The following is a 23080-nucleotide window of genomic DNA, read 5'->3' on the forward strand; positions in this document are numbered from 1 at the left end:
TGTTTCTGAGCCTTCCTCAGGACACGGCACATTACTGACTGATGATTACACTGGCTTTGTCAGTCATGCATTTCTGCTTCCAGATGAAGAAAAAAAATGTTAACCTTTTAAATTTCTCACCATTTAGTCCACATTAATGACCAGAAATTGCTAAACAACATGTTGTATAATGGCTGGCTTAATTGCTGAGCATTATGCATGTTAAAATTGGCACTTAATAAAAAATAAAAATAACCAATAATTTACAATTACAGGCATTTAGCAGACACTTAGCCACAAAGTGTAAGTGTAAATGGCATGAACCCTAGTCAACAAACAACCGGGTAAATGTACATGTAAGAGTGTTTGAGTGCAAAGAAAACAATTAGGCTACGTGCTACAAATTAAGTAGGACACCAAGTAGTAAACATCAAGCATAGCATCTGTCCAAAAACATGGAGAGTTCATGTGTTTCAGTATAAAATGTCAATGAAACATGGACCTGCCGTGGAACTAGGTAAATGGGGGTATAATTATGAACAAGCGGGAAGCTTCTGGCATCAAGTGTCCTAATCCTGCATTCTGATGGCCAGCAGGTGGTAATTCCACTATTTCCAAAAATCTGTATGCTTCCATAGAAGTCGATGGGAAAATGACCCTACTTAGTAGAGAAGGAGAAGGTCGGCAGTCGGCACATCGTCTTAATGCTCCCAACAATAATTATTTAATGAGCGGTAAAAAAAAAAAAAAAAACGTTTTAGCCTCTGCAGCCTTTGTCAGGTATACTGAAATGACCCTACTACTCACAATCGTTGGTTTAAATCTAAATTATGGTCCTTTTTTATTTAGAGTATAGAGAAATAGATGCTTTAGGGTGTTGCTACAATGTGATTGACAAGTCGCTACCATAGAATACTATGGCGTTCAAGGATAGAGGTGGAGCTGTCTCCCCAGCTCTCGCCCAAATATGTTCACTTCTTGTTGCAAAGAGCCATGGCGACGGTTAATTTGCCAAACTCAAGGCTTCAAAACAGGACTCCACAAACCAACAGATGACGTCACGGGCCAGTGTGTCCATATGTTCTTTTACAGTCTATGGCAGGGGTTTTCAACTGACCACCACCCTGACTTAGAATCAACCTGGGGACCACTGTTGTGTTGGGTGGGGATATGGACTAAGATTAGTGCTTTGGTAACACTTTCTATGCATCCCATGTCTGCATCCGACTGTTTCTCAACCAATATTCCACGGACTAATAGTGGTCCATGGCATAATTAGGCCTGCAGGTGGTCCATGGGGAAATATTTTTAAATGTAAATAGAATAAATGTAAATAGAAAAAAAAAAGTCCATCAAATGTAAGAAAACATTTGCATTAATAGGCGCGGTGTGGGAGAAAAAGCTTGCAATTAAATAATGACTGTTAAGGGCTTGATTTAATTTGTTGCACGATACTATGTGCAACAAATTGTATCAAGCCCAGGCATTATCTAACTGAAATATGTGAGTGGTCCAGAGCTCCAAAAAAAAGGTTGAGAACCACTGATTGCGAACGCAGCGGAAGGAGGCGCGCCGAAGGCAAGTGGAGCATACTATGAAACCGTGCTCGGCTTGTGTGTGTCTCTGGGTCTCTGTGTGCACTGCCTGTGTGCACTGCCTGTGTGCAGCTCCTCTGAGATAAGTAAATGTCCAATTTAGACGTACCATACATCAAATGAAAGGTCTTTGAAAACTGAACACACATGTCAAGGTTGCGTTTAAGCCCGCCCCTTCCCCCGGAAGCCACGCCCCGGAGAAGGATCCTAAAAACTCCCCATTCAAACCCCATGTTAAATGAAAAGTGCCCGAATCGCTCCCAAACTTTTTCTACCCCCCCTAAGTGGGGGTCTACGAACAAATACTTCGGGCTCGGATTTTGGCTCCGCCCCCCGGAAGTGGGTGAAACAGGCACTTCAAACACTATGTTGAATTGTTCAAAAACATTCAAAGTTTTTTTTTAGTGAATTTGTATTTTTCTAAGATGCTCCTTTTAACGCAGATTTTTTTGGTATTTTTATTTTTAATTTTTATTGGTTACTTTTTCTTAAATATTTTTTTTCATTCTTTTTTTTCGTTTTTTGCGTTCGCTTACCGCGTTCGCGCGTCTTACTTGTCTATTCCTACCCCACAGCTACCCTTATTCCATTCTCTTACTTTATCCAACCTTCCACTAAACTCATGTTTTGTATCTTATGTATGAGTGAGCAGACACATGTGATTATATGAGCACTTTTCCTAATAATGATGACTCAATTAGGCAATCCCGTACACTTCCCCTTCTTTAGATTTTCTGTGGAATTTCTTGACCTGATGACCTCCGACTTCCCAGTAACTGACAACATTGACGCATCATCATATTGTCACCAGATCATTTAGTGCACTGTTCTGTGGAAGAAAATATTCACTCTCACTTTCACAATTACTAAACGCATGGTCAGGGACCACATGCAATACCTTCACGGACCACGGACCACCTGTTGAAAACCCCTAGTCTATGGGCATGAATGCTTGCAAACAACTGCATTTAATTTAGCTCTGTTGATCCATTGGGTCATTTATCTTCACCCAACACAACACAAACACCCCCCCCCCCCCCCACACACACACACACACACACACACACACACACACACACACACACAGACTTTGTAATTCGTTTTTGTGTCTCTTTCTGACGGTCTCTGTGTGTGCACTGCAGACAACCTCGCAAAATGATTTTTTTTATGTACGGCCAGTAAGCCAAGGTTGTTGCCAATCCAAATGTTTCAAATCAGCCTCATGGTGGACTGCTATGCCAACCTGCTGTCCAATTTCTTCTAAAGCTCTTGAATTGTAGGTTGTATCAATGTCTTTATTGTAATTCCATGGATTCCTTGGATCATGATGCAATTTCCACGATTTTTCTTCAAAACCCACTTTTTGCTACTCTGCTCCTACAGATTTTGTCCAAAAGTCAATGCTGCACATTATCTCTGTAGTCATGTGATGAAGGTGTATCATATTGATTGTTCATATTCCTTACTGATTGGCTATGATTGGCTTCCAAAGTTTGCGGGAAAATCGGGATTGTCATATCAACCCCAAAGAAATACATATTCAGGGACCTCTACACAACGCAGAGACAAAAGCGATTTCCCTTAGTCCCATTTGTAGCATCGCCTATGGCAGTGGTTCTCAACCTTTTCAGGCCGTGACCCCCCCAAAATAATCATGTTTGAACTGGGGACCCCCCACCCTGACAAGCACTTGGAGTTGTGGTATTACATTTAGTTTGACTCGGTTCCACAGATAAATATCGTGAAAATAGCCGATCTACAAGCTCACAACACCTCTTTCTTATATTATTTGACAATTTGGCAGTTTTTATAGTATAGTTGATTACTTTTGATGCAGTAAAAGTCTTTATTTTTTTTCTTTCTTTATTTTTTTTGTATACATTTTTTCATTGCCATGGACGGGAATTTCTCCTCACGGGGAGGCCGCGCGGGCTCAGCCCGCTGAAGACGAGGGCGGATGCCGCGGGCCGGCGGCGACTCTGGACGCGCGCCGGGCCCTACTCGCGGATCTCTCTAATTCCCGGTCCAATTCTGCCACGGCTCACCTTGCCACGGACGAGAATTTGTTTTCAGTGGTTTTCCACTAGATAGCGCTGTTACCTATCCTATGGATGATGCTTTCACTGATGACGACAGACAAGGAAATTATGTAAAAAAATAAAATAAAAGGCCACTTTCTTGAGCATGAGCACATTTTAATCAACCCCCATATAGAGTGTATCTCCAAAAGCACATTCATTTTTACGCATAAGGGGCACCACAAATGCTAAAAGTTGAACCAAATGTCCTGAGGTCTTGACAGCTGCAGCCCATGACTCGTTCTGGCTTTACACTTGTCTTCTCTGTGTACGCACTAACCTCTCTCTCCCTCCGTCACCTCTCTAGCCCCTTTTCTCTCTCAGATCACGCCTTATCCTCTCAGAGTCTGTAATTTAATTGTATTCATTCATCAAAGTGAAATTTGGTGTTAAGTTGAATTGCTCTTCACCTCTGTCTCTCTGCCCCCCCCCCAACATCTGAAGGCTCTTACTCTCTCCTTTGCTGATTGCCTCTATTCAAATTATTTAGCTCTCTCACTCTCTCTCTCTCTCTAGGTAAGGTGTTGACCCCAGCTAAGAAGACATCTCACAGTGGCAACCCCTGGGTTTCTGTGTTGATTTCCTGGTTCCTTGTACAGGTAAGGAGACAGAGATTCAAGGGAGAAGCTCAAACTAAAGAATGAATACCAACAGAAGAATATTGCAGGGTAATTTGTAACTTTTTTGGGGGGGGGCTATCCACACGGTTAGCTGTGTTGCTCATTCCAGGAATGCACGATCCTTACAAGTTGTACCTTGTTGTAAAGGTGACTAATCAGAATTTCCAACGATATGAAACACAATACCAATTGGTATTATTGAATGGGGAGAAATAATTTATCCAAAATAAAGTTTTCAAACCTTTTCTGAGGAGTTTAGTTAAGGCAGCATTGCTCTTAGCTCGCATTCATTGAACAGTTTCTCCCTGGTTGTAGGCAGACTCGTTGTGCCTCGCTGTCACACAAGCTCTCTTGTCATATCCAATGCTCTCTTGACCCAATGCACACGCACACACAAACTCACAAACATCTGAATGTCTAAATCGTGCACGTCTTGTACAATTATCATTGGAATCGATAGTTGTTTTCTCACAATGACCTACTGTTGAGCACGAATCAGCCTTTTAGTATTTTCTCTACAGTTGTTTTCCTTCTGAAGCAAAGGGGAAAAGTCAATTTGGGGCAGAAAGCAAATAGGCAGAGGTGAGGAGGGTAAAGCTGGAGGGAATGACACAAAGGAAAAACAGAAAGAAGAACAGGGGTCTTTGAGAACAAGTGTGTCTGACAATCCTGTCATTATCGGGAGGTGAGTGTTAAAGGCTAAACGTCTAGTGATTATTCACTCTCTCTCCGCCTTACGCTTCCTCTAATCATCCCTCGCTGCTCCCCGGCAGCGGAGGAGTAATTAAAAGAAAATCGTTGGTCGGGCGGTCACAGTCATCAGAGATCATTGACATTCTCGTCCTCTTTCTCTCCTCTACATCTCTCTCTACCTTCTTCTCTTTGTCTATCGTTTCCTCCCTCTGCCTCTCTTTCTTTCTCTCTCTCTCTCCCTCCCTCCCACTTCCATCATTCCAATGATTCTCCAATGACAAAAGTCTGATTGTTATACCTTTTTGACTGGGTTGGATGGAGTGATCGAAAAGACGCGGAGAGAGAGTCAAAGGAGAAGGAGGGTGTGTGCTGAGACTTTCAAAGGATTGTACTTGAAAAGAGAGAGAAAGTAACGGAAAGGCAGAGGTTGAAAAGAGAGGAGAGAAGGATAGATAGAGGAGTGGAGATGAAGTGCAGATTGATGAGATGAAAAGAGCATTATGCAATACTTATCTTACACCTGATCATCCTTGATCAAACTTGAACTTTGCATGTACAGTACTTATGTAGTGTTTACGCACGCACGCACGCACGCACGCACGCACGCACGCACGCACGCACGCACGCACGCACACACACACACACACACACACACACACACACACACACACACACACACACACACGCACACGTGTCGTTCGGAGTTATAGGCAAGAAAGAAGGAAATAGACCGGAAGCGGATGGGGAGCCATGTTTTTTACATGATGATCCATCTGGCCCTTCCTTCTCAGAATCGCCTAGGGTGATCCCAGAGCTGCTCTAGCCCCTCCCGCATGGAAATAAACAAAAAAGACAAAACTCACGTATATATACGTTTTTTAGGAAAGTTGGCACTCCACGGGTGTATTTGCAAAACCGTATTAATACGGTTTTGGCACTCAATGTGTTAAGCAGTGAGGATTTGATTGCTTCAATTGACTACACTGAACATCAGAAATGATTGCAAAATACAAAAAATAGCAGCAGTAATCAGTGGTGTTACGCTGTATACGCTGTATACAGTGCAGACTTTTTTTGGAAAAAAGCGTATACAGTCTACTAACCATTTCAACCATGGAAAACGCGCTAGCGTATCGCGCATGTCGTGTAGGGAATAATTATCGTATACCCTCCGACTGGTAGTAAGAGTTACACAACCCTAACTATAACCAATCCTAACCTTTTCTATTTCTCGATGCATTTTCATTAGAACATATACCCATAGATACATTCAGGGTCCCCACGGTCATGAAATTCCTGGAAATATTTTGAAATTGAAAAAAAAATAATCCAGTACTGGAAAAGTTTGGGAATTGATCAAAGGTACTGGAATTTATCAAGGGTCCTGGAAAAATATTTGGCTATGCATTGTTTTTGGCTATTGATTTTGTTAATACAAAACATTTTCATAAACATGTATAACATTACACGAAATATGTAACATAAGTAGTTTTTCGCCGAACGGGCTGTGTGATGGCATATATTATTTAAATAAAATAAGTCATACGGATGCCATAATGAGTCTTCCAGTGAGCTATGCCCTAATTTTGCACGAAATTTTGAATGAAATTGTACTATTCTATATTCTATGCTTTATTTTTGCTACACTGTTATATAGGCCTGGAAATTGGGCTAAATATTCTGGAAAAGTTTTGGAAATTCATTGCTAAAAATGTGTGGGGACCCTGTACATTGAATACACACAGCCGTGTCATAAGCTATGACAGCAGTTGTCCACACTGGCCTGTGTCTGAGTTAATGACAAATTAATTCCCTTGTAGAGCAGGCTCCCACACACACACACACACACACACACACACACACACACACACACACACACACACACACACACACACACACACACACACACACACTCTCTACTTTGAGAGGTCAGAGATGCCCTCTCTCTTTAGTTCTCTTTTTATCTTCATCTCACACCCTCCTATCTTAATCTTAATAAAGGTCCTGAGGCCCAAAAACGGGGGATCCACTCAGTTGTTGGACTGGGTGTGATTGTATTCTTAATAAAAGTCACAAGGTCTTATTTCACTTTTCTTTCAAGGTTTCGAATACAAGGAATACGATTTTGGAAACGTTGAATCTCATGTTTCTCTCTCTCTTTCTCTAGTTGGTGCTGTTTTCAGGGAAATTGAACACCATAGCCAGTATTGTGACCATATTCTTCCTGTTGGTTTATGCTGCTGTGGATTTGGCCTGTCTAGCCCTGGAATGGGCGAGTGCACCTAACTTCAGGTAACGCACACACACACACACACACACACACACACACACACACACACACACACACAGAGCGTATAGTACTATTCTGTCTCATTCAATCTGTTTTTCTCTCTTCTCTCTCTTCTCATTCTTATCTGCTGTCATGTCCTTCCTCTTGCTTCTCGTTTTCGGGTTTGACAATGCAGTGTTTTTTCCTGCGTGTGCCAGCTGAGCACTGCCCTAGCGACAGTGTGTTAATTGAAAGACATAAAACTGGCCGCTGCTCATCACAAATTATCTGCACCCAAACAGACATTTTGAAATTGCTTCATATGTTCTTTTCATTGGAACAATGGGGAACAAAGTAATCACATTTTGGTAAAGTTCTAAAACGCTTGTACATAATACATCACTAAACTATGGAAGCCAGTTTCTGCCACAGCATGAAATGAAAAACCAGACCAAAGCGGTTTCAACTGACCGTAGTTTTTTCCATCCTTAGAACCCTATTTTCTCACTAGTGGGGTTACATTTATTGTATTTAATATTTATGTTTAATGGCATATTCTACTGTATAGTCAATGAAAGAGGCGCTAGAAAAGGGGCGTCAAACTCCTTCCTTGTTCTTGTACTGTATGTTTATTATAATCTATACTATAATTTACCAAATTTGTGTGTGTGTGTGTGTGTGTGACTGTCACTCTGTCCCGGGCATAACTCAGAAAGCACTCGACCGTGTGTGTCTCATATAACCCCGAGGTGTGTAGTGCCGAATGGCTTTATAATAACAACAGAGGAATATATCAAATACATTTTTTTAAAGACATTTCATTGTAGTTTCTGAGCTCAGTTGACAGCCTTGGAAGTGAAGCAATTGGATCCTGATACAATAACACTCATTTCTATCTATCCACATGTAGATTTCTCAGAGCAATTTGTAGAATTGTCATCGCAGTTTGATTTGTAATCATCTGGAACTTCTTTAATGCATGGTTATCTGTTGGACAGATTGCTTCTGCCGTTTGCGTGCCATGAAATGTCTCTGATGTTACATTTTTAATGTCAGCCAGTGTAAAAATCAGGACTTCTAATTTGTATCTTCGTCCACATTAAGGACACATCAATCATACCCAGTTCATTCCAGGACTCCTCAAACAGACCTCGATATTAACACATTCACTGCCAGGGGTTTTCTAAAACAGGCTGTAGCTTCTGCCAGCATTTTTAAGCATTCCGACTAATCTTTCAAGAACCACAGAATATTTATCTCCAGTATGATCGATCCCCTGATGGTTGCTAATCACGGATGGAATATTTAGTTTTTGCAAATACACCCCTGGAGTGCCATAAACGTAATATTCAATTTCTTTCCCACAAGAGGGCGCTCACCCCATGAACTCAAGGCTTCATGGGGTGTATAATTGATAGAAAATAAGTAATTTGTTTGGGTTAACTACTCCTTTAATGCTAGACCCCAGGATGTAAGATTATATTCAGTTGGTTTGCCGCTGGATATTTCTCAGCATAACGGACAGTAAATTAATAATCTGTAAAGTGTTCACATCTAGGAAAGCTTCAACCCATGATCTTTGTACCACTCCAGGGATTACATGCCTTTCTCAAGGGCTGTTTTCTCTGTCAATCGCCGCTGTTGGCCTGCGGAAGGTGTAGTCTACCATGGGCCTCCTCCGATTCAGTTCAATACTGCAAGAATAGTTGTTGTTGAGGTATTGGCCAAATACATTTGCACATACCTGGAGTTTGTCCTCTGCATTTGAAGCATCTTAACTATTAGGAGCAGTGGCAGCTATTAAACGACACCAGGGGAGAAGTTGGGGTTCAGTGTCTTGCTCAAGGACAATTTGACACTAAGCCAGAAGGAGCTGGGGATCAAACTCTCCAGTTTCCAAATGCCCGCTCAACCTCCTGAGCCACCACCACCCCAACAAAATCAATTTAATCTGTAACAAGGGATTCTGAACCTCCTCCCAGAGGGCAGTAGCTGATGCTCAGTGTGTAGAACATAGGATGGGTCAGTAGCTATCCTACTGGCTTGCCTTAGGGTAGCCAGTTCGTAATTGGCCTGCACGGATGGATGCTGCCTTATGACTGCAATAACCTTCCGTGTAGTCTGCCTCAGTCGGACCAGGTTGGACTTAAGTTGCGAGGAGAACATTGAGAGGATTCCAAACCACGCTGTGATGCCATATCTGATAAGGCTCTCTTAGACTGCCTGATAAAAGACTTGGATAAAAACTTTATCAAAGCCATGCACTCTAATTTGACACAGTTATGGTTTAAACTGCTACAGAGACTGTAGACATCGCTCACCAACACCAAGTTATTTGTACTAGACCTATGTGCCCGTCGGGCACCGGCCTACTCGAGAATGATGCAACTTGGGAACGATGCAAATAGTATGCATGCCCCACCCTGTTATGCAATACCCGTTATACCCTTTGTCTCTGTGTACCTTTTGTGCCCATATATGTGGATCTCTGTCTCTGTCTGTCTGTCTGTCTGTAGCGAATGAGCCTCATATCATGTATTTGACCACGGACCCTCATCTCAAAATATTTTGTTCCAGGGACCCCCAGAATCAAAGATTTCAGTCAAAGCAGATTTACAAGTTCATAGTGCGGCACACACGCGCTATGAGCTTGTATATCTGCTATTTTTGAATAGCCAAAGTATAAAATAATAGTTAAAGTGGTTAAAATCTAAAATGACACAGAAACTTTCCCAGTTTTAATGGGTTAATAAACAGAGGTGGGTCACCAATTTCATCCCATGAGGAGAGGGAACCCATTTATCAGCTTCAATTCAATGTTACTCCAATTCCAATTTTGTCTGCTCATGTTTACTCTCATCACTTCCAAATTCACTTGTTTTTTCTTTATTTTCTTGTTTATGTTTCTTTACTGCTGAATCATGTAACTTGGCTTTATTCTTTACTGCATGGCATGCCATTGCTTGAGTGCATGTCTTTTTTATGGACAGTCAGTATCCTATTAATATCTGAGCATGTCGGTGGCACTTGTAGTTGTTATGTTTAATAAAAACGACTTCGGGTTTACCTTTTAGTAGCGTGTTCTGTGTTTGCCTGTATCTGAGTTGTGTGGCTGTGAGTATAAGAGAAAGCACACACATGTTTAAGTACAGCAGTACATCGAATTAAAAACGCCAAATGGATGAGAAACAAGGCTTGTTTCCATTGTGGTCCACCGTGGCTAGTGCTGGAGGTCCGTGCAGGGCTGTAATGTGGGCACTGCCAATTGTGTTAAAAGAACCCAACCAAGCCACAGGCACGGCTCGGGTCTTTATGGCGGTGATAGAGTGTTTTGCTCAAGGGCATATTTTATGTCAGAGGAACGCAACATACAGTACAGCCTCTTCCACCCCGTTCAGCCTGTGATAGTTCACTTAGTGAATATTAAAAGAGTGAGAGTAATGCATGCCATGCAATCCATCACATATAACATAATTCTCATGAATAAACATAACTGCTTTCAGGCAACACAACTCGGTCCTAAGCTATTGCCTGCAAACTAAATTAATCCTCATAATGAGAGCAATTATGGCAATTCACTCAACCACAGCAATGAAATTCCTCCACTGTTTTGTTTTGTGTTTGAGGGGCATGGTGACCATTCTGCTGTCGTATTTACCTTCATGTTTGTAATTGACATAAAACCTTTATCGTTAAAATATTAACGATGTATAAGTGTGTGTGTGTGTGTGTGTGTGTGTGTGTGTGTGTGTGTGTGTGTGTGTGTGTGTGTGTGTGTGTGTGTGTGTGTGTGTGTGTGTGTGTGTGTGTGTGTGTGTGCGCGCGCTCTGAATAAGCTCTGTGCAGAGTTATCGCAGTGCTTGACCGCTGCCGAAGGGTACAGGGCGAAAGTTTGCCAAAAAATAAATTCCTATATTGCCTCTCTCATTGGCCCAGGAAGCCGTGGCCCGGCGCTGATAAGGTTGCCGGTTGGCTGGCTGTCCGGCTGCCTCAGGGGCACTTCCTCCTCCCACAAGTTTTTAATTCTATTAGCCCGTCGATGCTGTGTCGTTCCATTGCCAGTTTCTTTGTTTGATCGGTCAGTCTGTTTCTTTTTCTCTAATTCTCTCTGTTTGTTTTTTGTCCATTCCTCCATTCCTCCATCCCTCCCTCCCTCTCTCACACTTCTCTCCTGCATCTCTTTCCAGGCGAAAGGAATTAAAAGCCATTTAGCGCCGTCTCTCCCCCAGAGAACTGCTCTGTAATTAGCATAACTAATTTAGCAGAAATATTTCCCTTTCCCCTACATTTGGCACATGGCTGTTTTTCTGTTGAGGTGGAGGGGGTGGGCTGGGGGGTAAAATTATAACGTAGCGCAAGAGATGTCTACTTGTTAACTCTCTCTCACTGTGTGTGCGTGCGTGCGTGCGTGCATGCGTGCGTGCGGGTGTGTGTGTGTGTGTGATAGAGTGGGAGAGTGAAGGTATGTGATTCAGAAAATGGGTTTTATGTGTGTGTTGTACACCTAATTCAAGCTGTATGATTGTGTGTGCGTGCTTGGCGAGGCTGCTGCGTTATCAGTGGTGGTTCCAGTTGTCCAGAATGTTCCTCCAGGGAGTGCTGTGTGTTCCACTGCCGACAGTCCACAGGCTCTGAACTCTTGGTCTAGTGGCTTAGGCACACACACACACACACACACACACACACACACACACACACACACACACACACACACACACACACACACACACACACACACACACAAGAGAGAGGCATGCACACGTCAAGCCCCCAGGACGGGGGGATTTTTAAGGTAAGGATTTCCAATTGGCCAAATCTGGTACTCCAAGATTTGGTTTCGGGCCAAAACATAAACGAGTGAAAAGGGCTCGAACCAATGGGCTTGACTCACAGGCTTAAACAAACAAACAACAAACACACACACACACACACACACACACATGCACACGCACCATAAAATGGTCATCGGCCAGGACTTGGAGCACAACTGAGCCCTCCACACTGATGCCAGAGGATGTTTGTGTACTGGAACACATACTGTTTAGTGGGAGATGAGCTTTGGGTGGAGGTGGGGCTTTTTATCCACTGGATGCAAACCATGGTGGAGAATGTTTTTACACACTGATGATACAGCAGGACAAAACCGCAGAGCAAATCAGTCAGTCCTAATCTGTCAATCTCATGTAATCATTGAGGTAAATCCTACATCAGTTAACTAGCTCCTAGCTTTTATTTGGGTAGATCCTAGATCGTGTTGAATTGGAGTAGATCCTATATAATATTAAAATGTATTGAAAAACATCTGAGGCAATCAAGAGGGTAATCCTATCCTATATAGAAATTGGCTAATGGAGGGAGGGCGGGCCGGCGGGGGGACCTCTGACAGCACTCCGACACAGCCATAACCATATAAGGAGTTCCCAATGCAGCTACGCCCAAATATGGAGTGTGTTGTCTAACCTCAATGGGCCGTCATGGCATCAGCCGCAAACAAATCAGTCAGCTCCATATATGGGCACAAAAGGGTGCATGCCTATATATGTGCATATACTAATGACATCAGTGATCTCCATATATGGACATAAAAGGGACATGGACTGACAGACACAGAGCCGGATGCCCGAACCTCTAGTAGATTTAAAAAATCTTTAATATTTCATGGCTTGATCAAAGATGATGATTGATAAAAACATGCCTATGCGTTTCCTATATGAGTCCTGATGTCAAAGCCACGCTCCTTGGGTCACGAAGAAAGATTCCCGGCCTTCTCTCAGCTGGTTCAATAACTTTGAACTACTTGGGTCCCCAAACTGTCCCTAAACTGTCCTTTGGCCATGCTATGTTACTTGACCTATAATTTTGTATGTGGTAGACCCTATATCAGTTATATTTGGGGCTAAGTTCTATGAGGTTGTGGTGTTTAGCTACTTCCTAAATCTTTCTCGACTAACCTACATCCTATATAATGTCACATTGATCTATAGATCCTATACTATGTTTACTGAGTTTGATCCTATATCACATTTTACTGAGTTTGATCCTATATCACATTTTACTGAGTTTGATCCTATATTACATTTGACTGAGTTTGATCCTATATCACATTTTACTGAGCTCTAGATCCTATATATTACATTTAGTTAGTCATTTAATTAGTCTGTGACATCAGCCTAGTCTGCTGTGATACTGTATATTGCCAGTGTTGGAGTGGCCACTGGCTGACGTAATGTCTCGACCCGACACTCGCTGACCTGTCCCTTATAGAATGTGACAATCAGCTGGCAGCTTCTGCGTGTGTGTGTGTGTGTGTGTGTGTGTGTGTGTGTGTGTGTGTGTGTGTGTGTGTGTGTGTGTGTGTGGGTGTGTGAGAGAGAGAGAGTGCATGAAGTTTTACGTGCCCCCTCTAATCAATGACGTGTCTTTTGGCGACTGGCCTGGGCGCTCTCTTTCTCTCCCGGTCCCCACACTAGAGTGGTGGCTGTTTTGAATTGAGTGTATTTTTGCTGTGTCAGCCAAGTGACATCAGTCTTTTGGCAATGGGGGAACTTGTGGAAGGGGTAGGGATGGGGGGAGCTGACAGGGTGGAGTAGAGGGAACACTGACATTTATGATGAAGGGAATGGGGACACAAAGGAGAGGGGAGGAAGAAAAGAGAGAGTTGACGAGAGGTAACAGACTTGGTGGGGGGGAGGGGGAGGGGGCTTTTATCATAATTACACGCTGCACACTTTAGCACAATAGAGGAAGGGATTAGAAAAGGATGACAGAGAGAGATAATTGTGGGGCCACCATTACAAAATAAAGTGATCAAATGAAGCAGAGAGTAAAGGTAAGATGGCTGACCGTAATGGGACCGGTCCATTCTGTAAGCCTTGTTGAGGCTGCATTGTGTGATTGGAGCTGGGACACCGGTAGGGGCTCATTATCCACAGTGTACTGGTTTGTTGCTGCGGGGAGATTGGGGTCACTCCATGGTCTGACCTGTGTTGACTGTTATTCCACTGTGACAGACACACACATATACTGTAGATGGCAAACACACACTATCACACATAATGGATAGCACACACACACACACACACACACACACACACACACACACACACACACACACACACACACACACACACACACACACACACACACACACACACACACACACACACAATAGATAGCACACACACACACACACAATAGATAGCAAACACACTGTCACACACATAGATAGCAAACACACACTGTCACACATAATAAATAGAGCACACACACACACACACACACACACACACACACACACACACACACACACAGTGTAGAGTACATGTAAAAGGCAAACACATGCATTCACTGTTGAGATAGCTAACACACTTTCACACTTCTTAACAAGTTTTACTGACCTTTGCTGTGCATTCATGCATGTGTGTGCACTCACACACATAATAGATAGCATACACACACACACACACACACACACACACACACACACACACACACTGTCTTGCAGTTCATATAGAAGGCAAACACACGCTGCCACACATAATAGATAGCTAACACACTTGAACACAACTTTACAAGTTCTACTGATCCGAGGTTGAATCAAGTCATACACGTGGCTGTGCTCATGAATTCATGCACCTGTACACACGCCCCCTCCCCCCAAAAAAAAATCAACACTCACACACCACCAGTTGGACACCTATCCACACAAAGTAGTTCCTCACTCTCTATTTTGTTTTTTTTAAATGCTCTAACCCCCACTGTCACCCCATGTCTGTTTGTGCTACCGTGCATTAACCACAGGAAATGGCCCTGGGAGAAGTGCGTGTGCGTGTGCAGCTGCACACACAAGCACACATTTGCAGATATCATTTCCCATTTGTATTTTTAGGGGTGTCTTCGTGTACTTTTCATACAGTATTAACGCACCAAATTATTGATGTGTACATTGGTGGCTATCCTAATTATCACTCTGACACTGTCCTGCATCAGTACCACAGGATCTTAAATAAAGTAATTGCTCCTCTCCTCTCCTGTCTCGTTCTCCCTCTTCCCCTCCAGGCCTACGTTTCGTTACTTCACCTGGCACACGTGTGTGCTGGGCATCGTGGGGTGTGCGGTCATGATGTTCCTCATCAATGCCATCTATGCGTCCGCCAGCATCGCCTTCATGTTGCTGCTGCTGCTGGTCATTCACTACCTGAGCCCTACGTCTAGCTGGGGATACATCAGCCAGGCTCTAATCTTCCACCAGGTACACACACACACACACACACACACACACACACACACACACACACACACACACACACACACACACACACACTGCTCTTACTTCATATTGCCTTGTCATTCGCATAAAGCATCTTTCCCCTCAGGTTTACAATAACTACCCCTGCCAGGCAATTCTATCACTGCACACACACACACACACACACACACACACACACACACACACACACACACACACACACACACACACACACACAAAATATCTAATATATATACAGACACACACACATTCACCTTGACATCATCCAGTTCTGTGTCCTCTCTCTCTCTCTCGCTCTCTCTCTTTCTATCTCTCTCTATCTCTCTCTCTCTCTCTCACTCTGTTTTGTGAGCCTGTTGCTATTAAGGACTGTTGCCAGGAGGGCCTGTTGCCAAGGGGATGCGTTGCCAGGGCCACTGGGTGGGGGTGGGGGCTTCCAGAAGCTCGTCAGGAGGCAGAGTATTATTGCATCCACTTAACTTATTGAACTTCCTTCTCTGCTCACCTCCATTCCCTTCTTCCTTCTCCTCTAGTCCTCCCTCCTCACTTCCTTCACTTCTCCGCAACTCATCATCTCATCTTCAGCCCCCACCTTTTCTTCTCTGCTTCCTCCCCTCCTCTCCTTTTACCCCACCCCCCCAAACCAGACAGCGGATGGAAGGAGGGTGAAGCCTATAGTTGGATTAAACAATTACGCTAACAAGTCTAAAGAGATTGTGTGTGTGTGTGTGTGTGTGTGTGTGTGTGTGTGTGTGTGTGCGCATTCCAGCAGTTGCTGCTGTGGACCAATGCCAACTAGGTGACATTGAAGCTAGTAAGAAAGACAGCAATTTATACAACAACAACTACATAGAACAGATAACAGGTGTTAGAGAGAGAGAGAAAGAAACAACAGCACAGCACAAATAACAGCTGTTAAAGAGAGGGTATGGTAGGACAGAAAGCCTTGGAAAGAGAGATGGGATGCTTTTAATGCAAAATGGAGAGGGAGAGATAAAGAAAAAGAGAGTATGCAGAGCAAGGGATGATTTGAGGATCTAAGTCAGTGATATTCAACTGGCGGCCCGCGGGCCAAATCCGGCCCCAGCTGAGCTTTCTTGTGGCCCCTGGAACACATTCCACATTCCAATGTAAAAATAAATGTACAAAATTATTATTAGATGGTTGGTTGTACAGAATGACCATTTTGAATGTTTTTCATAACCGTTAACCGAAGCTCGTTAATAGTTAACCAACCAATAGCCCGATAAGAATAAAACGTAGGCTACTGTTTAGAAATGTTTGGGACTCCAGTAAAAGTTAGTCACCCCTAAGAAAATCACTTGTAAAGTGTTCAGGTAGCTCATCGTATGTACTAAGAAAAAGTGTTAAGATGTATTTAAGTATCAAAAGTAAAAGTACAATTTTCAAAAGTAGAAGTATTAAAAACCTTTTCATGGGTACAATTAAACCCAACAGCCAGAAATGTTGTCTACTTCTCTCTACTTTCTGAATAATCTTTCAAGTAGTTCAGCTGTTTTTTCAAGTAGCTATATCACTACATTTCAGTGGCATATCAACATAAAAAAGCACAACAGATGAGTTTTGAGTGCATTTCATCCATCACATGGCATCCATTTGTAGCTATTTCTGAGTTTCGAGTGGCTTTCAAATCAATGAATTGGTTAGTTTTGAGTGGATTTTGTTTGATCTTCCATCTTCTACATCTCCATCCACTTGTAGGTTTTACACAGTATGATTCATTCATCCTCAATAGTGCCCTGGGCTGAATGATAGTCTAACTGTCCACTATTAATGAAAAAACTAGAGGCCCGATCCGTCCAGACAGCACCGGCTTAGTCACTCTGCACACACGTCATGCGAAGTCCGGCCCCTCTGGCCTCTGGCCTGGCGAAAACAATTAATTATGATAGCATAATAAAAGCTTCAATAAATAATTAAAGCAGAATTGAACTCAATGTCACATTCAAATATGAATCTGATTGGTGTGTAATGTAGTTTATGTAATGTAGCACCTTGGATTAAAACTCTCTCACTCACGCACGCATGCACACACACACACACACACACACACACACACGCATACAGTACATGAACAGAACACCCATGTAGACACACAAATCCATAGACTTATAACAACAACAAAAAAATGTCCCAAACATTTGCCTCTCTCCTCCTCTTGCAGGTGCGTAAGTACCTGCTGATGCTGGACGTGAGGAAGGACCACGTCAAGTTCTGGAGGCCTCAGGTCCTGCTGATGGTGTCCAACCCCCGCAGCAGCGTGGGTCTGATCACCTTCATCAACGACATCAAGAAGAGCGGCCTCTATGTGCTGGGACACGTCCAGCTGGGAGACCTCAGTAAGGAACGCTCCTCCACACGCCACTGGTTTCCAGTTGGTTCCGTTCCAGAACTCCCAGACACTTAAAGCTCAGCCTGGTTTACAGCCTGTTTATGGGTTACGTCCAATTAGGAGTCCTTGTTAGGACTGTAGCTTCTCAGATGGGATCGTGTCCAAACTATAAAATATCCACGTGTCCTTTTCTCACACAGGATGTTGTAAATGTTACAACTGGGAGGCCTCAGTAAGGTGATGTGTCTTTATCGACACTACTAGAGTTATTTTTCAATAATTATTTTTCAAGATGTAATGACCAATCACTACACGTTACGCAGGTTTCTACAGTGAATGTGATGTTAGAATGATTATTAACATTTCCAAGGACAGGAGTGACAATTATGGAATCATGTTTATTACAATATCTGGCAGAAGATGTTATCAATTATCTTTGTTCATAAGATTTTGCATGCTTTATTACTTACACTGTCGTCCCATCTGGCCAATTATAACATTATTACCCAGCAGTTATTACATTACGATTTCTCCTCAGAGATGTAATGGACTGTAATGAGTTGTCCATTAGAGAATCAAGAGCCGTTTCGGCAATGAGGAGGCTCTTTTACTTTATGAATATTGAGATTTTAATTATCATATTAGTTTATATTATCATCATGTTGAAAAGGCATCTGGTGATTAAAGCTGCTTGGCCAAGTGCTCCTCTCTCCTTTCACTTTAGTTTGCCCGTTTTCCAGCTTTTGTAGCCGGTGTTTTGTGCTGTTGCCAAATATAAAGGACACATCTCTGAGACCAGCAGGCTGACTTGTTTTTTAAGTGGTGACAATCACAGCCTTACCTTGTTTACTCTCTGTAGGTGTTTGAGGCTAGAAGGTGTAGACAGACGGAGGCCTCTCTTTACATACATATGGAGGGTTTTGATGATTGATTGCCTGCCTCTCGCTCTCTCCTTGTCCAACCCTCTGTCTGTGCTGTCATTCTCACTTGCATCCCTACATCTAACATCACCCCCACCCCATCTCTCCATCATGTTCCATTTAACTCTTCCTCTTTCTCTCATTCCCTATGCATTGTTCAATATCTGCCATTCTACCACCGCTCTCTCTCTCTGTGTGTCTGCCTTTCTCTCTCTGCCTCTGTGTGACTGTCTCTCTCTCACCATTCAACTCTCTCTTTCTATGTCTGTCTCTGTATCTTGTGCAGACACTTTGCCATCTGACCCGCTCCAGTCCCAGTATGACTCCTGGTTGTCTCTGGTGGACCACCTGAACATCAAGGCCTTTGTCAACCTGACTCTGGCAGACTCTGTGCGCCACGGGGTCCAACACCTGCTCTTCATCTCCGGACTGGGTCAGTACCACCATTAGTGTCACCATTTCCCATTGTTCATGAGGAAAATCATGAAAGTATGAGTTTTCTGTAAGTTACTTGGCTTGCTGATTTCTTGGCTATTCATTAGCTAAAATTAGATGTGTGTTTTTGTATATATTCTTAGTAATTAAATCAGGCAAACACATCATGGAAAGGGAAGTTGAGTGGCACAGAGAGAGAGCAGGAGAGTGAGAGCTGAATCATACTATAGCCCACTGACACCTGGGCTAGACATCTTGCACTAATGGGCTTTTTGCACGCAATGGAATGTGAATAAATCTCTGTTGGCTCACTGTAATCGTAGCTGCATGTTGATAGCCTGAACTGTTTTTAAGTGGAATAGACATGATGATGAAAGTAAAGTCTTGCCTCCCTTCCGCAGGGCCAATGTTAAAAGTTAAACTCAAACAGATGCGTTTTTAGATCAGAGAACCTACAGTAGACAGGATTTGATCTCCTGCAGCCTTCAGCGTGAGAGAGCACTGAGAAATCAATGATAATAGATTCTAGACCACAATGATAATAGATCCTAGACCACAGATTACCAATGTTTTGACCAATATTTTGTGAAAAAAAAAAATCTGTAATGGTTTTTGAGAACATTTGTTTTTGAGAAACAAATGAAAATATATATATATATATATATATCTCGCCTTTGCTGCATGTCACTCCCCATCTCTCTCTCTCCCCATTAAAATCGGGACACATGCATAATTGCTGATGCCGATGTAAAAAAAATGCGTTTCGCAATAATCTTTCCTCCTCGCTTCTTTACCTGTCTCCTCTCTTTAAACCCCTCCCTTTCAGGCGGGATGCGCCCAAACACCCTCGTCCTGGGCTTCTACGACGACTGCAACCCAGAGGACACACTGCTGGATCCGTCTCTGTCCCCCATCAGGTCCATCGATCCGTCCAACCCGCCTCTGGACCCCGAGCAGCAGCAGCCTCTGTTCCACTTCCCCTCTGTCCGCGACGCCAAGGACGCAAAGTGTCTGGGACCGCAGGAGTATGTGGCGGTGATCGCGGACGCCGTGAAGATGCTGAAGAACGTGGCGCTCGCTCGCTACTTCTGCGGCTTCGACCGCGGCCAGGCCCTCTCGTCCCAGGGGAAGGGGGCCGTGTACGTGGACGTGTGGCCCGTGAACCTCCTGCGGCCCGACAGCTGCAGCTACGTGGACACCTGCTCGCTCTTCCTGCTGCAGCTGGCGTGCATCCTGAACATGGTCCGCGACTGGCGCAAGGCCCGCATCCGCCTGTACCTGTGTGTGGAGGAGGGCCGCAGCCTGCGGGGCTCCGAGGAGAAGCTCGGCCTCCTCCTGAAGGAGCTGAGGATCAAAGCCAACATCTACACCGTGCCCTGGGACCAGCAGGTGGCGCTACACTGGCAGCGCCAAGGCAGCAAGGCCGAGGTGGCCAAGAAGCAGATCTCGGAGCAGGACGGGGGGGAGGTGGAGGAGGAGGAAGAGGAGGAGGAGGAAGAGGACTACGTCAACAGTTTCCCCAGCAACGCCACACGTCTGTCGGACGAGTACCTGTCGGCCGTTAATCGGCTGATCCTGGAGCAGGCCTTCCCCCCGCCCGCCGTGCGCTTCCTGTACTTGCCCAGCCCGCCGGCCGACACCCGGCGCTACGCCGCCTACCTGCGTCAACTGGACCTGCTGACCCGGGATCTCGGACCCACGCTGCTCATCCACGGGGTCACGCCTGTCATCACCACCGACCTCTGAAAGGTACACTTCCACACAACGCCAGTGGGACCAGGGTGAAGACGCCCCTATGAGCTGACGAAGATGTTGCCATAAAGATGATGATGATTATTGTTGTTATTATTAATAGTTTTAATCTTATTGTCTTATTATTATTATTGTAAATATAAAACCAATCCCTTTTTATCTAATGTTACTTGGGGGCAACTTCACCCTGCAGCTCCACAATAACTGATGTTCTGACCTTCAGCTGCTATCTTTCTCATCCCTACATATGAGAGAGAGAGAGAGCTGGACTGGTCTGATTCCCATTTCCATTTCATCACTCCACTCATTTCGGAAGGTTGTCCTTACTTCCTCTGTGCTTTTTGGCATGCCGTCCCCAAGTCCTCAATCCTCGAAACGATCATTCCATATGCTTTCGCAGGTCTAGAAGTGCCTTTTGAGGTAGGACACCGCGGCTTTGGAAGCGGTCCATGGGGGTGGATTTGGATTCGGGCCATCGTGGCTGGAGACTTGGAGTGGGTTAAAGACTGCGTTTTATTGTATTGGTAGTCTGGGTTTCATTCCAAGAGAGGTGCACTGCTGAGAAGAAAGGAAGCAAGCGTACGGTATTATTAATGGGGATGTATAGGCCTTATTTAAATGTATTCCAAAAGTCTGACCTCACTGTGGTTGTGTTGGACCTGGAGACATTCTGACCCCAGCCCCCCATTCTGTTTTTACAAAAGCACTTTGGTTCTCTTTTCTGCCAAATACAATAATGTTTAGCCTGAACATTGCTTAAGTTTATTCAACGAATATGTGCTACAAAAATCTATTTAAAAGAACAAAGACTTGCATTTTAATTATAAAGTTTAGGGTTTCCTTTAGAATTTAGAATCCTTTTAGAATTGTTTTAGGTCCCACTGACAGTGTTGCTTGACCAATCAGAATGCCAATGTGCCTGAGTGTGTGTGTGTGTGTGTGTGTGTGTGTGTTAAAGTGTCTGCCCAGCTCCAAATACACTCCTAGAACTTCACCTAATTGACCATTGTTCACATGCCTGCCATCTCGCTCTTACATCATACATGGCCACCGTGTGACTATGCCAATACCCATGCTTAGTTGTCTCCAAGGAGGGAAAAGGCTTAAACAGTATAGCACACATTTACCAAGCCGGACATGCCACTCAACATTGGGGCATTGATTATTTCCATTTATGACTAAATGTATTATGTACTGTAAACCTTTCAAGTGAAGTGAAAGTGAAATGATTGACAATCTAATGCTAAAGCGTTTGTTCTGTCTTTTCCCTGGGAGCAAAGTTCATTAAAAAGGTGCTAGCGTTCTTCATGAACCCAGTAGAAACGGGCCCTCTTGAAGTTTTGGTCTACCATACTTTGTATCTGGGCATCACTTTCCACTTTTTGTAAATGAGGTGAATGTTTACCAGTGGAATGGATCCATCTTATCTCCATAACCAGAGTGCTCGGTTGGACATGACGGTTTTAACACTGACTCTGGACACCACCTGCTTCCTGAGTTCCAGAACTTTCTGTTTGACTTGGAGTTGTAAACTCAACAATCAGGTCACACAAAAAAGATCTGTATCTGAACCACTGTTGTTTGAAATCTGACATGCGTATATTATATATAAATAAAGAGTTTTATATTACTTCTCATTATTTTACCTCAAAATATATGCAGAGGATGGACCAAATCTCAGGCTACACTCACTTTCTAGGTGCAGAACAATGTGTGTGAATCTCTTGGTGGCCAGCTAAGCTGTCCTATTGAGAGAGATAGAGATAGCACAGCAGCTCAGACACGGAGAGACATTTCGCGTGCCAGCCGGCCAAATTACCTCGTCCCAGAGCAACGGACACTGCCAATTGTCCCAGAGCCACCGTCACTGCCAACTGGCCAGGAGTGGATTCCATCTCAACTTAGAGGTGAGAAACCGAGTGAGTAATGCCAAATAGCCATCTCCTCCAGAATATATAATCATATAGACATTTATCAGTGAGAATTAAAGGGATATTTCACTTTCAAAAAAACGTTTTGTCATTTTATCGTCTACTCAGGCCTTTGTGAGCCCCCCAGACAGTTCTTAACTCATTGAGTGCCATTAACGTGTTTCACGTGTTTTTACCGCTATGGCG

General features: G+C 43.7%; 1 protein-coding gene across 1 annotated transcript in view; it reads left to right on the forward strand.

Moving 5' to 3' along the window:
• LOC308086054 (solute carrier family 12 member 9) overlaps positions 1-22600 on the forward strand; it is a gene marked incomplete at its 5' end in the record, with an annotated part of 44470 nt that extends 21870 nt beyond the window's left edge. The window contains 6 exons of the mRNA XM_080429390.1: positions 4169-4251; positions 7133-7257; positions 15293-15485; positions 17689-17863; positions 19063-19209; positions 20038-22600. Of these exons, the coding sequence (XP_080285516.1) occupies positions 4169-4251; positions 7133-7257; positions 15293-15485; positions 17689-17863; positions 19063-19209; positions 20038-20957 (1643 nt within the window). The 3' untranslated portion in view covers positions 20958-22600. The remainder of the gene's footprint in view (positions 1-4168; positions 4252-7132; positions 7258-15292; positions 15486-17688; positions 17864-19062; positions 19210-20037) is intronic.
• Between the last annotated feature and the right edge of the window lie 480 nt (positions 22601-23080).

The sequence above is a fragment of the Gymnoscopelus braueri genome (genome assembly GCF_963280865.1).
Source record: "Gymnoscopelus braueri genome assembly, chromosome: 5".
NCBI lineage: Eukaryota > Metazoa > Chordata > Actinopteri > Myctophiformes > Myctophidae > Gymnoscopelus > Gymnoscopelus braueri.